The sequence below is a fragment of the Dermacentor andersoni genome, chromosome 6 (assembly GCF_023375885.2).
Source record: "Dermacentor andersoni chromosome 6, qqDerAnde1_hic_scaffold, whole genome shotgun sequence".
In the NCBI taxonomy this organism is placed as follows: Eukaryota; Metazoa; Arthropoda; class Arachnida; order Ixodida; family Ixodidae; genus Dermacentor; species Dermacentor andersoni.
The window spans coordinates 120382282-120397545 of NC_092819.1; the positions used below are offsets into that span (position 1 = coordinate 120382282).

Sequence of the window (15264 nt, forward strand, 5' to 3'; positions counted from 1 at the left end):
CCGAACCACCTGCTGACAATCGCCGCTTCTTCCTTGCTGCGACGGGCTTGCGTTTCCGCTTCCCGTAGGCATGCTTCGTCCGGTACTTCTTTTCGAACGTGCGCGGATCCATTGCACGTGGCCGACGTCCTCGAAACACAAGAGAAGGAAAGTCCAGAAAGGCTTCCCAGCAGCGGACAAAAGCAGACGCTCCTTGCGCTCCTTGCCTCGGCCGCCATTATGGCGCGGCGTCGACCAATGAGGAGGCGCCTTACAACGAGCCGCGGCGCAGAGCCAATCGGGGCGCGGCAGCCATTGGCTGCTCCGTGCTGCCACTCTCCTGTTTTTCTTTTTTTGTGCGCTTGCTGGCTGGCAGGGAAGGAAGGGAAGGGCTGGGACAAAGAGTCAAAGAGTCGGGCTTTCCAACGATACCAAAATGGCGGCGCTCCGTGGCGGGAAAGCCGAGCAGTCGCGCGTTGAACTTCGCGGCTTTTTCGCGATTTCGGGCGGATTTGTGGACGCCGGCACCGACAAATATATTTATTTTAAGTGCTTAGAGTTTGTTTTTCGGTGAAATATTTCAGTACAAGATAGAAATGATGCTGTAGATTCTGAAAAGCGTACTTTTCAAAAATCGATTTTTTTCGCGAAAATCGCGATCTGATCCCTGCTTCCCCCCTTAAAAGTGTACCCTATTCATACGCCGACGCTTGTAACGCAGCTAAGATATTCAACCACCCTTAGCGGAAACATGCCGTATTAGGATAGCAGTGAAGACAGATGCTACAGTTTCCGCAGCATGCCGGCCATGTGTTTCTATGTCACTGGCAGCTAAGCGTGCCCATGTGTTTCTGTCCGCTTAAAGTGGACATGGCTACGTTATTGCCACAAACTTGCCGATATTAACAATATTATTCATTACTGATACGGAAGAAACTGTTTCAATGCACGTAATGTACTCACGAGAAGAAACACAGAATCGCGTTCGGCACGTTCAGCTTGCTCCGCCAGCCGCCATTTTTGTTTTGGTGTCCCGCAGTAAATGCGGGACGAAAAATTGTTTTTTTCTTTTCGCGGGAAATTTCATCCGCGTAATGATCGCACCCCTGATTTTGCATCTATTTTTCTGACAAAAAGTGCGATCATTATGCAAGTAAATACAGTAACTGCAAGTGCCGATCTTGGAGGCTTTTGCCTGAATTGTAAGGTCATATTGTAGCAAGCATGTGACGCTCCCTCAGGCATAATGTTTGTTCGCCGCTAGGCTCGGTGGCCTGCTAAGCTCGGCAGGCAACATTGGTCACCGCACCGCAATAAACACTGATGAGCACGGCTGCTCGGCGGTCAGTCATCGCTCAGCACCACCACGCTGCGGAGCATCCGTCTAACGGAGTGTGCCTCAAGCCCTCCCTTGTTCACGAACCCGGGTGGATCGTGACACATATCAACAACGCGAACACCACATCCTTCTCCGACACCCCCGCGCATGGCCCGATATCACCATTATGTTTGTTGAGTTTGCCTTGCACACAGCGTTCTGCCATGCTGTGCTTGTTTGTTTAGTTTGCGTTCTAGACAGCGCTCTGCCGGCTCCAGCAAGTCTTTTTTGTGATGTTATAATGACACCAAGGGTGTCCTCGCAGTCAGATTCCAAACACGTCTCGAGTCACAGTCCTAATGAGCCAGACTCCGAAACTGCAGAGGCTGAACTGCCGCTTACCATAACGAGCTTAAATGCAGATATCATTAATGACCTGCTGGGCTGTGGTGTGCCGAGTCCTGCCGCCGCTAGATTTGAAGACTTTGCAGACGTCGACAGCGTGGTTTTGTCGTGTGGCGAACTGAATGATGACAAAATAATTAAGCAACTTCTCCCACCATCAAACAGCGACTCTGACGATGATGTGACGTTTGCTCCGGAGCCTTCCACATGCGAATGTGACTCAAGCCTTTGCTGTCCTTGCATTGGCGTACAACGAAACTCAAAACTGACAGAAAAAATTGGCTGCGGCTTAGCTAAGGTTAAGCCTGGATATCTCGAAGCGAAAAGGTTCGGTGATGCTTATGGTTTAGCTTATGGTTATGCTTTGTTTTAGCCTATGGATATGCTTACGGTTTAACTTACAGATATGCTTATGGCTTAAGTTATGGACATGCTTACGGTTTAGCTTATGGTTATGCTTTATGATTTAGCCTATGGTTATGCTTACGGTTTCACTTATGGATGTGCTTTGGTTTGCTTATGGTTATGCTATACGGGGGCTTTCAGTAGTTATGCAAATTGCTTATCAATGATATATACCATAAGTTATGCAAGATTATTAAACTTCTTTATTCATCATTGTTGGGCACATTATCTTGCGATTTCTGTACAGCCATAAACACAGCTCTCTGTATCGGTAGTATCACTCTCTTCACCTTCCATGTTGAATGCGCACGCCTTTTCTCTGGCAAGCGCTTATACAGTCGAACCCGACTATATCGAACCCGTTTACATCGAATTATTCTATATATCGAACAATTTCTGGTCACGGTATAGTTACAATGAGTATATATAGCAAAAATTACGCTTACATCGAACAAATATTGCAGTGACTCCCGATATATCGAACGTCAAGCGGCGGAAAAGTGCCCCCAGAAGTTGGCTTTCCCTCGCGGTAGCGGGGAAACCCGGCGGCGCGGCTCCATCCAACCGCTCTCCCTACCGTGACCGCGCTGCCTCGGGCTGTTCGGGCGAGCCGTCGACACTCCCCCTGTCGCGCATAGTGGAGTCTATTAGGCCACATCCTCCCTCTTTCTCTATCATCTTTGACTTCCCACTCCCTCTCCCCTGACGACGCTTCGCCGTGCTCCCTCACGGGTTGCAGAATCAAGCGTCCTTCCTTTCTTTAGATCACTATCTATCGACACTCCCCAGCAAAAAATGATCCTGGCCCGCCTACAGCGCTTGCTCAGACAGCCAATCAGAGGCTCTCGTGCGCTCTTCGTGCAAGATGGCCAAAGTGCGAGTTGTCTGGCTGCTTCTCTGGTTTATCGTGTTTGCGCCTTGTGGGCCTTCTCCCGCAGTGTTGCCGTGATGAAGCGGCAGAATTCGCCTTTCGTCGTGAAGATCTAAATCATAAATCGCGTCGAACGCGATGTCCCCGCAACGTGCAAGATTCCGCGGAGCACTCTCAGCGCGATTAGGGCTAAAGTGGCCAGACTCGCAACCCGGTGCCCATGGCGCCCGATGCGTACGCACGGCCGTGTACGAGGCGTTCTTCATACGTGCCGGTTTCCGCGTGCTCGGTGATGACTGTAAATTCTGATGAATGTGACGAAGCCGTTGCTGGTGTTGCCGAAGTATGGAGCGAGCTGTCAAAATTTCCGGGACATTCGAATCACCGGTGGACGAGTTTGTGAGTGCAGACGATGGTGTCGCGACAACGGTAGATCCCGAAACGAACACTACATCGCCGACATCGTACCGAGCACAAATGTAGGCACGTTGAGGAAAGCAACTACGGTCCTTTGCCCACATCCTCCGAAGTGATTGGTGCACTCGCATTAGTCCGGTGCTTCTGCGCGAATGCGGAAGGTTGCGGCCTCAGCTGCTCGGACTCCTTAGACAACGTGGGGAAGTGCGTGCGTCGCAGGCAGCGAAATTGCCCAAGCAGAAGAAAATGCAGGACTAATTAATGCGAAACTAAGCTAGTTTCGTCAATAAAGTGATTTTATAAATGGTATGTGCTTTTATGACATCCAAATATTTAGCAGGCTTATATCGAATTATGCTCTATATCGAACTGATAGGCGTTTTTTTGCGAGTTCGATATAGCCGGGTTTGACTGTATAGTCGGCCTCCGCGATAAACACGCACTTGCGACGAACGTCAAACGATGACGCATAGAGCGCGGCAGTGGCCACCTACGCCGACTCCGAACACACCTACGGAGCCAATTCAGACATACGCCGGCTCGCGCGAAGCGCGGTGTTCACTAGTGTAGTGAAGCTTTTCGCTTCAATACAGGCAGACTTGGTTGCACGTAAGCGGAAGTGGGTGCAGCAGCGCATCGACCACTTGTTTTGTGCACAGGGGCCTTAAAACGTAAATAAAGTGATCTTTTTTGGATAGATATATTTTTTTCGGACATGCGATAGTTTGGACTTACTTATGTTTCCCACGGAGTCCGAACTATCAGTCGTCGACTGTATGCGGGGTTACGTTCCGTCTAATTTCGTTGATGGAAGGCTGTAGAACAGTGACATTTCGTTGACCAGAGGTGTTTGTCGCAAGAATTTCGTTGTTGCGGGATTTCGCCACAGTGGGTTTCGACAGTAGACTGAACGGAAGGCTCGTGGGCTGACAAGAACATTTTTCTCAACAACTTTTTCCCTGTAAAGCCTGATGCAACACTTGTTAAATAGTAAAAAAAAAAAAAAATCATGAACTTTACAAAGAAATTTGGCAGACTTGAGAGGTGTGAAGGACAGACCTGAGGGCCTCGAAAGCCAGGCTCAAAGGAGCCGCCTGGGCCAGACGGAGGTGCAAAGAGGTCTCGGGCCATGGGGTCGAGGAAGGGCTCGGGGGAACGTTTCCGTTGCGGTGGGCCACCCGACCAGAATTCTCGTGGCGGAGACTGCATGCGTGGTGGTGACCACGCCGGTGGCCGTGAAAATGGTGATGGAGAGCGTGGCCGCTTGCGGTCAAATGGTGGGCCCTGGTCAAGAAAGAGGGAACGAGGGTTTTGTGCAGAAGGCAACCACACTTCGTCCCAAAATCAGCACAGCACCGCCGCTGCAACACGCACGAAATACTCCGCATTACACTTCCCACTGGAGTAATACATTTCATATACACTTCTGCCGTAGCAGTAGAGGGTATACATCGTAGCTTGCACACAGTTAAACCTCAATATAACGAAATTCTCGATATAACAAAGAATTGAACTTTTTATAACCTCTTGTCGATAGAACACCATGTATTTAGAACCTCAATATAATCAAGCGTGTTTGTACGCGATTTCAATATGGTTAAACTTCGATAGAACGAAGTAGGTAAAATCAACAATTTGCTTCATTACATTGAAATTTTGTTGAATTGAAATGTAACCTTTTATGGAAATAAGTAGAGTCGCCGATCGATTTTTCTTGCATGGAAAGGGCCGCAGAATTTTTCGAATTATCGCGCAATCGAAAAAGCGAGTTTCAATGAGAAAACAACTTTAATTAATTTGGGAGTTGGCGACAAACGATACCATTTCATGCCACGTCGACAATATCTTCACATCGACGGTACGAATAAGTGAAGCCAGCCACGCCTTCGCGTACACTCCGGCCCCGTGGCTGATATTGTCACCCGCACAGAGTTGACACCGTCATGAAAAGCACCGGCAGCATACTGCATCGGCCTCTCGCTCCAACGAGTCACCGAAACTCGAGATCACGCAACCTCCAAGATTACATGTGCGGGAAGACAGCTTGCATGATGGCACGCCATGTCGGCATGCCCACTCTTTCTACACGTGGCAGATTACCTCTAAAGCAGTGTGCACAGCTGCGTGCGTGTTCAGCCGCGCTTACAGCCATGACCAAGATGCGTGCCAGAAATTGCGAGCCCGCCAACTTACCCCCTCCACCGCACTCGCATGCACTTCATCGCATTATTGTGAGCTCGCTGCCCTCCCCCTCTTTCCCTTTGCTCGCACGAGAAGGCGGCTCTTGTGAAGCCACCATCTTTCTTGTCTCACCCTCGCAGACTTTCATTCGCACTTTAAAGCATGAAGTGAGCAGGGCACGATAGGATCTTATCACGCTTGGGCTTTTTACGAAACATGCAGCTTCACTTCGATGGTTGCTCTTATCGTGTAGCGTGCGATCTGAGAGGTGCGTTTCTAAACAGCCTCTTATAATTCCACAATTTGACCATGTGTGTCCGACAATTCCACAATTTGACCATGTTTACGCCGAGCTCAGGTGCCCCGCGTAAACATCAACACACCGTCATCCTTCGGCCTAAGCAGCCGTGCCGCATTATGGATGAGCAGCTCATACAGTTAGACAAAGTCATAACGCGCCACATTTCGGCTCATCTCTGTCTCTCTAAGGAAGACCAAATACCAGAGTTCTCGGTTCGCTACTTAAGTCAGAGCAATCAGTTCACTGTCAACGCGTCCGCACCCGAGGTGCGCTACGTACTTCTCGCAATAGCGTCCCTGCCAATCCGTGGACAGGATGTGCCCTTTCAAGCATACGAAGCCATTGGTCCTAATCAAATCAGAAGCATTATTAGAAATGCTGGGAACATGACTTCTGAGGAACTAATGAACTCCTTGCATTGCCACAAGTGCAAAATCCTGCATGCACGCCAACTTGGTGACAAAGGTACTGCCATGGTCACATTTGAAGGTAACAGCCTACCCTACAAGGTCGGCCTGCAGTCATTTACTATCAGTGTCTTTCCGTACCGTGCACAAGTGGCAGTTTGTGACATATGTCACAAGATCGGGCACCACAAGGAGCAATGCCCCAACACTCTGGCAGCGAGATGCTCTACATGCGGTCTGCGGCAACACGAAGCGGGAACACAGTGCCCGAACGCAGAACCGAAGTGCCGTAGCTGTCGTGGTTCTCACTAGGCCACAGCCACAAACTGTCCAAAAAGACGACAAGTCAACAAGAGAATTGAACAAAAACGCAAGCCGGTTGCCCAAAAGGCCACGTAGGAAATGGCAGACAGAAGGGCGTCAGCACCGCTGTCCCGAGAGCGGAACAGAACAAAATTCATCTAGACCCATGCTAAAGGCAACGCGCCACAATTTCTACACCGGGCCACCGGTATCCCCAGCTACACAGTCAGAAGCCAGCGGAAAAGCCACTTTCGCGGATGTAGTTAGACAAGCGAACGCGCACCTAACAATCAGTTCCAGCAAATAGTACAGCGCTTCCCTTTAGCTCAACACTCTCGTCCTCGTATGGACGAGTGTTAGCGTATGGCGCAAATAAATCGTATGGCGCAAATAGAGAAGTCCATCCATCAAAGCGTCCAACAGCTTATTAACAGGGCCATAGAAACATGCGTCCACACCATCATGGGACGTATCATTCTTTCCGGCACTCTCCCTTTTGGCACAACCTCTCCGACACCCGCAGGAGCACCAGCAATGCGTACGCCTTGGGTACCACCAAGCTTCATTGCTGATGAAACAACACAGCCTCACCATGTCTAGCCCTTCAAATTCATCACCATGGGCAACTGTCCTGCAATGGAATTGTCGTTCTCTTCATAACAAGAGGGCTGACATGATCACCCGGTTTTCCAGCAAGCGAGACAACACCAGTCCCTTGGTCAATGCCTTTCAAGAAGTCAACAGCCCTGTGCTGAGCATAATCGGCTATGACGGCTACGCCCCACGCTAGCCAGAGCCTCCGATAATCCTTATCCTCTTCTAGCTACCACACCTGAGGTAACAGACCCAATGGCAGACAAGCATGCGACCAAACAACGACGTGCCGCCTACCTCGCAGCAGTGAGCAATCCACTCTCTATACCGTCGCTTCCACCGAAGGTATTCACACGGTGAGAGTCAGTCTTGCTTCGGAGAATTCAGACAAGCACCTCCTTACTCCTCACTTGTTGAACCGTTTCCACAGGGGTGGCACACCCATAAGTGGGTTCTGTTCCATGTGCACATGTCGTGCTGATCTCAACCACCTTTGTTGGGAGTGCCCCCTCTACATCCCACCAAGGCTTCGTGCTCTGGCCACCATACAGCGGGGACCCTGGCCTTCTCTCCGGACTTGGGCTTGCACGAATACCACGTCTCCGGACCATGCCATCGAGCTCTGGCGAGCACTGCTGCTGTTCCTCCAGGACCCTGCGGCACCACCCGTCGGCGATCGGCTCCGCGACAGCCACAAGCGTCATGCGGCCCCCACTTAGCTGCCTCCAGGACGTTCGTTAATAAAACTGAGGCAGCCTTACCCTTCCCCTTTTGCAATAACACCCCTCCCCTTTCCACCGCAGCGTCTTCGGCGCATTTTAATGTGGAATAAACGTAGTTTCATTCATTCATTCATTAATTCGTCAGCATTAAATATGTCGCGCGGTGCATAGTCCGAAATCAGCGCCGCTGACAGCTGACTGGTCCACTTTTTTTTCCTTCACCGCAAACGACTCTGTAGACAAGTCCACGTCTCTCCTTAAAACAATGCAGCCATCCCCTGGAAGCGTGGAAATTTTCAATTTCCAGGGCAAAGCGCAATGTTGTCCGCCTTCTCGCATAGCACCTTGCCGTCTACGTTGACGCCAGCCACTGTAACTTCGCCAGACCATGTCAGCAGGACCTCTTCCAGCGTCACGTGTGTAGCCGTCTTCGCCTGTTTGACGTTCACGCCGAAGTGCTGGGCATTCTTCATCACAATGTCTCGCTGCCCAACAATGGTGCACAACGTCAACGGTGCTATGCCTAGCTCCTTTGCCAACTCGACACGTTTCTTCTTTGGGTTGTCGTCGACCTTCTTGAGTGTTTCAATTTTCTCCTTAAACGAAAGGGCCTTCCATTTTCGCAACATGTCGAACAGCAAACACTTCAGTCTTTCCGCGCTCACTAAACTTCCGTCCGTCACGTTCAGGTAGTCCATGTTCCAGCGCTGTTACAGTTACCCGAAACACACAGGGCAGCAGCAGCAGCGAACACCGAACAGACGTATGCAGCAGCAGCTTCCTGTGATGGCGATGGCGATTCAGCTTTTCCTTTCACATCGGGTTGCCCTGCGCGAAAGAGCGGCGTAGAGGGAAAAAAAAAAAAAGAGAGAGAAAGCTAGCGTACGCCAATGAGCTGCCAGGATATGGGCGACGCAGAGTTGTCAGGCACGTGACTTGCCCTGGCTTGGCAGGTTTCGTGCCGAGCCATGTGCCGAGCGCACTATGCATGTTATGCTACGGCGGCGGCGTGGAGGTGAAGGGAGGCGTGTGGAGACGAGGGCCTGTGGCCGCTGCCGCTCGGCCGGCAGAGGGTGAAGGGAAGCGGGCATGAAAAGACGTGGAGGTGAAGGGAGACCGGTGTGGAGAGGAGGGCCGGTGGCCGCTCAGCCAGCAGAGACTGGAGGTGAAGGGAAACGGGCGTGAAAAGGGCCAGCAGCCGCGCATCAGCCATGGTGGCTATTCTCCCCCTCCGAGACCAGCCGCGTCGCCCCGCACGCGTGCGCCGGTCATTGGCGCGTTCGTATCATCTGCGAAGGCTTGAGAAACTTCATGTAATCCCAAATCGTAGCGTATTCTATATAACGTGGACCCTCCAAAACACTTTTGAAATTCGTATCATCGCGAAATTCGGATCAACTGTAATCTTATCATCGAGATTATACTGTACGGCACGTTTCTGCTGAGGGTGGGTGAATATCTTAGCTGCGTTACAAGCGTCGGCGTATGAATAGGGTACACTTCTAATGCATCAGTGTAAAGGCGGCCACTATCGTTGCCACTCGCGATTTGTTGTGTGTCCACAACTGCTGACGAGAAGAATCGAAAGGCGCCCTTTTATGTTGTTGTTGACCAAAACTACCGTATTTACTCGCGTAATGAACCCACCTTTTTTCCAGATAAGTTGACATAAATTTGGGGGGAGGGTTCATTACGCGGGGAAAAAAAATTTAGATATTTTTTAGGTCGAAATTTCATGTCACAATGAAGATAGGAAAATCGCAATCCCAACCTTACCTTTATAGTAAAAACACGTACGCGATGAATGTGAATTAAAAATTCATTTTTATTTTCATGCTGCTGGCTGCTTATGGTCTGTCTCACTCGGGCTCGCTATCTGAATCCACGCTTCCACTCATATCGCTTGCGACTTCGTCGGCGTCGTCGTCTTCCCACAGCGCGTCGTCTTCACTGCCGTCGAGGCTGTTGGAGATGCCAGTCTTTTTGAAGCTGCGGACGACCATCTCGCTGGGAATCGCACTCCATGCTTCTAGAATCCATCGACAGAGCATGTCGATGGTGGGCCTTCTAATCTTACCTGCGGGAGTCAGGTCGTGGTTTCCCGCGGCCATCCACTCTGTATAGAGCCGGCGCACGTTGTCCTTAAAGGGCTTATTAATGGAAACATCAAGGGGCTGCAGCACTGATGTCAAGCCACCTGGGATGATAGCGAGGTCCGTGCGTAACTCGCTCATTCGGCAGCGGACATTTTTTTCCAGATGGCCGCGGAAGCTGTCCATAACAAGCAGCGATGGCAGGAGAAGAGCCCCGGGCCGCCGTCCCCAGACTGTTTTCAGCCAGTCGGACACCAGCTCGGCCGACATCCACCCTTTCTCCTGGGCGCGAATGTGGATACCGGCAGGAAGAGTTCCCTTTGGCAGAGTCTTTCTTTTGAAGACGACGAACGGCGGCAGCTTCCTGCCGTCCGCTGTTACAGCTAACATCACGGTGCACCGCTGCTTCTCGGCGCCCGTCGTCTTAACCTGCACACTTTTCGCACCTTTCATATCGACAGTGCTGTTTCTTGGCATGTCAAAGTTTATAGGCGTCTGGTCCGCGTTCCCGATTTGCGACAGCAGGAACTTTTTGTCCTCACGGATCCGAATGACAAAGCGGTGGAAATCACGCACTTTGTCCCCACAGTCTGCCGGCAGCCGCTGGCATAACGTAGTACGCCTTCTCAGGCACAACACGTTCCGGCGCATGAAACGAGTCGTCCAACCACTGCTCGCCTTAAATTCACTCGCGGCAATGCCGTGACTTCTTGCAGTGGCCCGCGCGTGATTCTGTATCAGCTCGTGGGATACGGCACATCCTTCGTTGCGGAGCCTCTTCACATAGCTCAGAACTTCTTCCTCGACGCGAGGAAACTTGCCCTGCTTCGGCCCGCGAAAGGCCCGGCGATCTTTCTTCGTCGCTCTGAGTTCCTCTTGTTGATTCCTCCAGTAGCGCACACGCACGGGGTCTACACTAAAATGCCGTCCAGCCGCGCGATTGCCATGCTCCAAAGCATGCTCCACGACTTTGAGCTTAAAACCGGCCGTGTAGCTAGCGTAACGCCCCATCGCACAACGCGCAGAAAATGCACAGCACGCACGAAATAATGCAAAGGTCGTAGCGAAGCACTTAAACAGCAACAAAATAGGACTGGCGAAATGGCGACCGACGCTGTCCAAGTGCGTTGTCTTTACTTCGTTCTGCCGCCGCCGCGCATGCATGGCGCTATAAGCAGAGGTTTGCTTTGCATTTAATAGATGGCACTCGGCAACCTGCATCATCATCATCATCATTGTAAAAAAAAAGAATCTAGAGAAGTTTGACAAATTGGTTCGAGAAATACAAAGAAAATAGCCGAGCGTGGTGGAAACTGCCGTCACCCCATTTCAAAGAGGACGCCCCAGTAAAGCCCTTTGCACATCCACCAACGAATCATGCAAGGTCAATGAACGATCAACGAAAGCGTGCAGTCGACGCCCGCGTCACCCGCGTTCGCGTCGCCGGTGTTCAGCATCGTTGGCTTCAAATGATGTTTATTTTATCACTGCGCGATCAGACAATTTTATGATCGTCGACAGTCGACAGCGCCGGCCAATTGAGCCGAGATAACGCGAACATGCTGAACACCGACCCTGCGGGCGGGTGCGCGTTATTTACGCTACGTAAAAAAAAAAAAAAATTCAATTTTCGACGACAAAAGTGGGGGGTGGGTTCATTACGCGAGTGGGTTCATTACGCGAGTAAATACGGTATTATGAAGCCTAGAAATAATAAAGCCGAGGCAAGTTTGGTTGTAGCTTTCTTTTTTTTTCATGGAAGTGCGGAAAGTGATGACAGAAATGAAATGGGGCATCTGCTTAAGAATGTTGGGTGCGTGCAGACCGCTTGGTACGTCTTCAAGAGTCGTTCGTGTAGCATTCGACAGGTGGTAAGCGCGAGCATCATTAGCTAGACTTGGAACGCGACATATTGCTGCGATAAGTTCAGGGTGCGATCGTTACAGGGGAAAGAAAAAAGATCGAATTTTGACGACAGAATTCAGGGGTGAGATCATTATGCGAGTAAATACGGTAACGCAATCGCATACAAACACCATTACATTGAGGTTCTAAATAAATGGTGTTCTATGGACACGAGATTATGAAAAGCATCATTTCGTATTAGTTTTTTGTATCATTTACGGCAAACCTGGTTGGTAAAATTGTTCTAGCGTACACGGCAAAAGTGTTGAAAATCTCTGGGTTTCCATTTAATGCACTTTTGCTACGCACCATTACCATTTCTTGCCCGCTAAATTTAGCAGACTAACATCAGAGGGTGAAACCGGAAGCGGTTCAGGGTGTACATTTGTAAACAGCAAAACGGTCTATAGCGATTGTAAAGTGCAGCTTTCATTTCTGAATGCTCCTTCACTAAATCGAGAGAAACAATGATCTACATTCCAAGGAGGAGTTCTAGGAAGATTACAAAAGTTAGGTACAACTGCAAACATTGAAAATGAAGATTTATTAAGGGGGCACACGGCTCCTTGCGGCGAAAAAAATCGCGAAAAATAATCGCGAATAAAAATCGATTTTTCGAAAATGAGATTTTCGATATCTAGAGCTAACATTCCTTTAATTCACCAAGTTTCGAATCTCAGGGAAGAGTATTTCGTCCGCAATATCAATTTATAACATCACTGAGCGGAATTCCACGCACGAACAGCCCTTTCTATCGCGGCGCGTAGCTCTTTTTCTAAGCGGGCAATCGCAGCCATCTTGGTCTCGTTGGAAAGAGGAGCCTTCCTTCTTTAATTTCCCGCCAAATCCAGGGGAGAAAAAAAGGCCCGTACGCGCGATCCAATTCGTTGACTAGCGCACGTGACCAAAAACAAGGGCTGTGGTTGGCTGCGCGAGGTTCCCATCGCCTGCTCCACTCCTCAGGTGACGCAACGGCGCGTCTCGTAGGTTTGTTGGCACATGCCCAACTATGTCCAATCCACCGGGGAAGTTCGCCACAAGGCACAAGTTCGGCAAAAAGAAGCGATCAGCTTATAACTTCCAAGAGCGCTCCATTCCTTCTGAAAGCATCGAGAGTAGCGCGCCGCCAACCGCACATGATGCCGAAGCCGCGGACGATGCCGAAGTAGGCCTAGCCAGCTCACAAATGAGTGAAATCGTTACGGACAGTGGCTGCATTCGGCGTGACACTGCAATGTTGCAGCGTGTGGATTTGAAGCAGAGGGAGACGAATGCTAAAAAGAACTTCCAAGTTCTAGCGTCAACGCCGGCAACAAAGCGGGTGTTGGATTTGCTCACTCGCGCCGACAGCGTTGCAGCCACGCCAGTCGATGCCGAGGCAGACTTTGCTATGTTCAGTAGGACTCCGTGAACGCACTGTTGTCATTTGTCAAGTGCAAGGTGTGCGGCGGCAGCGTCGCAGTAAGCAAAAGCGAACGGTAATCTGGCCTCGCCATAAAGATCGTTATCATGTGCGCGTGTTGCGGCTATATTGTGTCGGCGTGGAGCTCGACCCGCGTGAATGACAACCTTGACACGCGCGCGATGCAAGCCACTGGGAATCGGCGAACGGCGCTAAATTATGTTTTTGCCACATTTGGGTGGCCGTGGTCAGAACCGACTACATTCCTGGTGGCTTTTAGCCACTTTCACTGCAAAATTATTTCTGTACTTTTGATTAAAAGTGAATGCATTCCTTTTTTCTCGTTTTCTAAAAACACCGACTTTTGACTTGTTGCTGATTTGCCACGGCGATATGTCTGCCTTCAAGGCAGATAGAGCCATAATTTTTGTTGTGGCTTGTAGCTGAGTGTGCAAAGTACACAATGGTAGGGTCAGATTTTGGAATTTATGCTTTAAAAATTTTCTATTCTGCTTTAGATCACACAGTAGGGTAGCCACGATTCGAACAGTAAAGACTGAATAGCTATAAAATTACTAATAGTTGATGTATCAAAATAGTATTCCTACCAATGTGTTCCTTATGTTTTCTAGTAGCCAGGCATATGTGCCTATATGAATTTCGTAGCGCACTTTTTTCCTATTGTTTCTGCAAATTATGAACAATGAAATTCATTTATCTTCAGAACTAAATTACCTATTGGAAAAATAATTACATATTTGAAATCAGCACAAAAGTTTTAACAAGAATGGAAAGTTTCATGAATATTGATGGAAAACATCATGAACATTATTTCAATAGCAGTGTCCCCCCTTATACCAAAGTTCCACTAGAATACGCTGAACTTGCCAGGGTAACTCACCGATGACTGTAGACCTGTGGCCATGCGATGCGCCCGGGTGGTGAAGTGCTGCACGCAGACAGGAAACAGTAATGATCAGGGTGAGAACACTTTCTCTCACTTTTTCTGTAAGGACAACCTTTTACTGTTTGAAAGCAACGCTTTCTTGACCGCTTCTTCTTCCCCCACCCCTCCCCCTCCTTCTGCGACAATTCAAGTTCTTTGCTTGAGCAGACGCAGTGTGTATGGTCTCACACAAGTTGTTCTCAACAAAATAAAAACATGGGGTGTATGAATATTTGAAATTTTGAATGCAGATAGAATAGTCCTTGCTATTCGCTTTGTACTCGATTTGAGTATTTACTACTCAAGTGTTGAATATTCCTTCCTTTTGAATATTTATGGGACATCAACACTTCTTATGAAAGAACCCTGTTGACACATTCCTCATTGTTGCATTTTCCTGGCTACAACACCACATTTTCGAAGTCCCAACCTTAATCCAATCGCCTCTTATGTATTACGTTCTTATTTGATATGTCAACATTCTGTTATGTTCCCACATCTTACGTTGTACTTAAATGCGGTGGTCGCGTAAACTTAGCTGTGCAGAAGATTTGCTCTCATACATAGCAATGTCGGTATACCCCCGCATTCGTGCACATCATCCTATCTGCATTCATTTTTCCCACGTACAGCGAGAGACTGGAATGATCTGCCTGAAGAAGAGGTGCACCACTCCAGTGCAACTGAGTTCAAGGCTGCCATCGAGCACCTTCTTTGAAGCTGCCCACCCCTCATGTAATATCCCTCTCCAGGGGCATTTGAGGAATAAATAAATAATAAAAAAAAAACATGGGATCAGTACTTTGCGACCATGTTTGCAACAAGCCGGGCGCAGGGCTACGCTAATTTTGAGGTCTGCAATGGTTCTATCTGTATTGCAGAATCGCAGGCTTTTTTTTTTTTTCTTTAACCAGTTTTGCCACAATAGAGCCGTGTTTCATGGTGAAGCATATAACGACCAGAAAGGGGGCGAGGTCACAGAACATCGTACGTGTCCCTTAATTATACGCGCAGG

General features: G+C 49.3%; 1 protein-coding gene across 2 annotated transcripts in view; it reads right to left on the minus strand.

Annotated features, from left to right (window-relative positions):
* The window catches only part of LOC126522250 (uncharacterized), an 84676-nt gene that overhangs the window by 22069 nt on the left and 47343 nt on the right, over window positions 1-15264 (minus strand). For both annotated transcript variants that reach the window (XM_050170976.3, XM_050170975.3), the window contains exons 10-11: window positions 14205-14252; window positions 4455-4679 (exon numbers count right to left, since the gene is read on the minus strand). In XM_050170976.3, the coding sequence (XP_050026933.1) occupies window positions 4455-4679; window positions 14205-14252 (273 nt within the window). The remainder of the gene's footprint in view (window positions 1-4454; window positions 4680-14204; window positions 14253-15264) is intronic.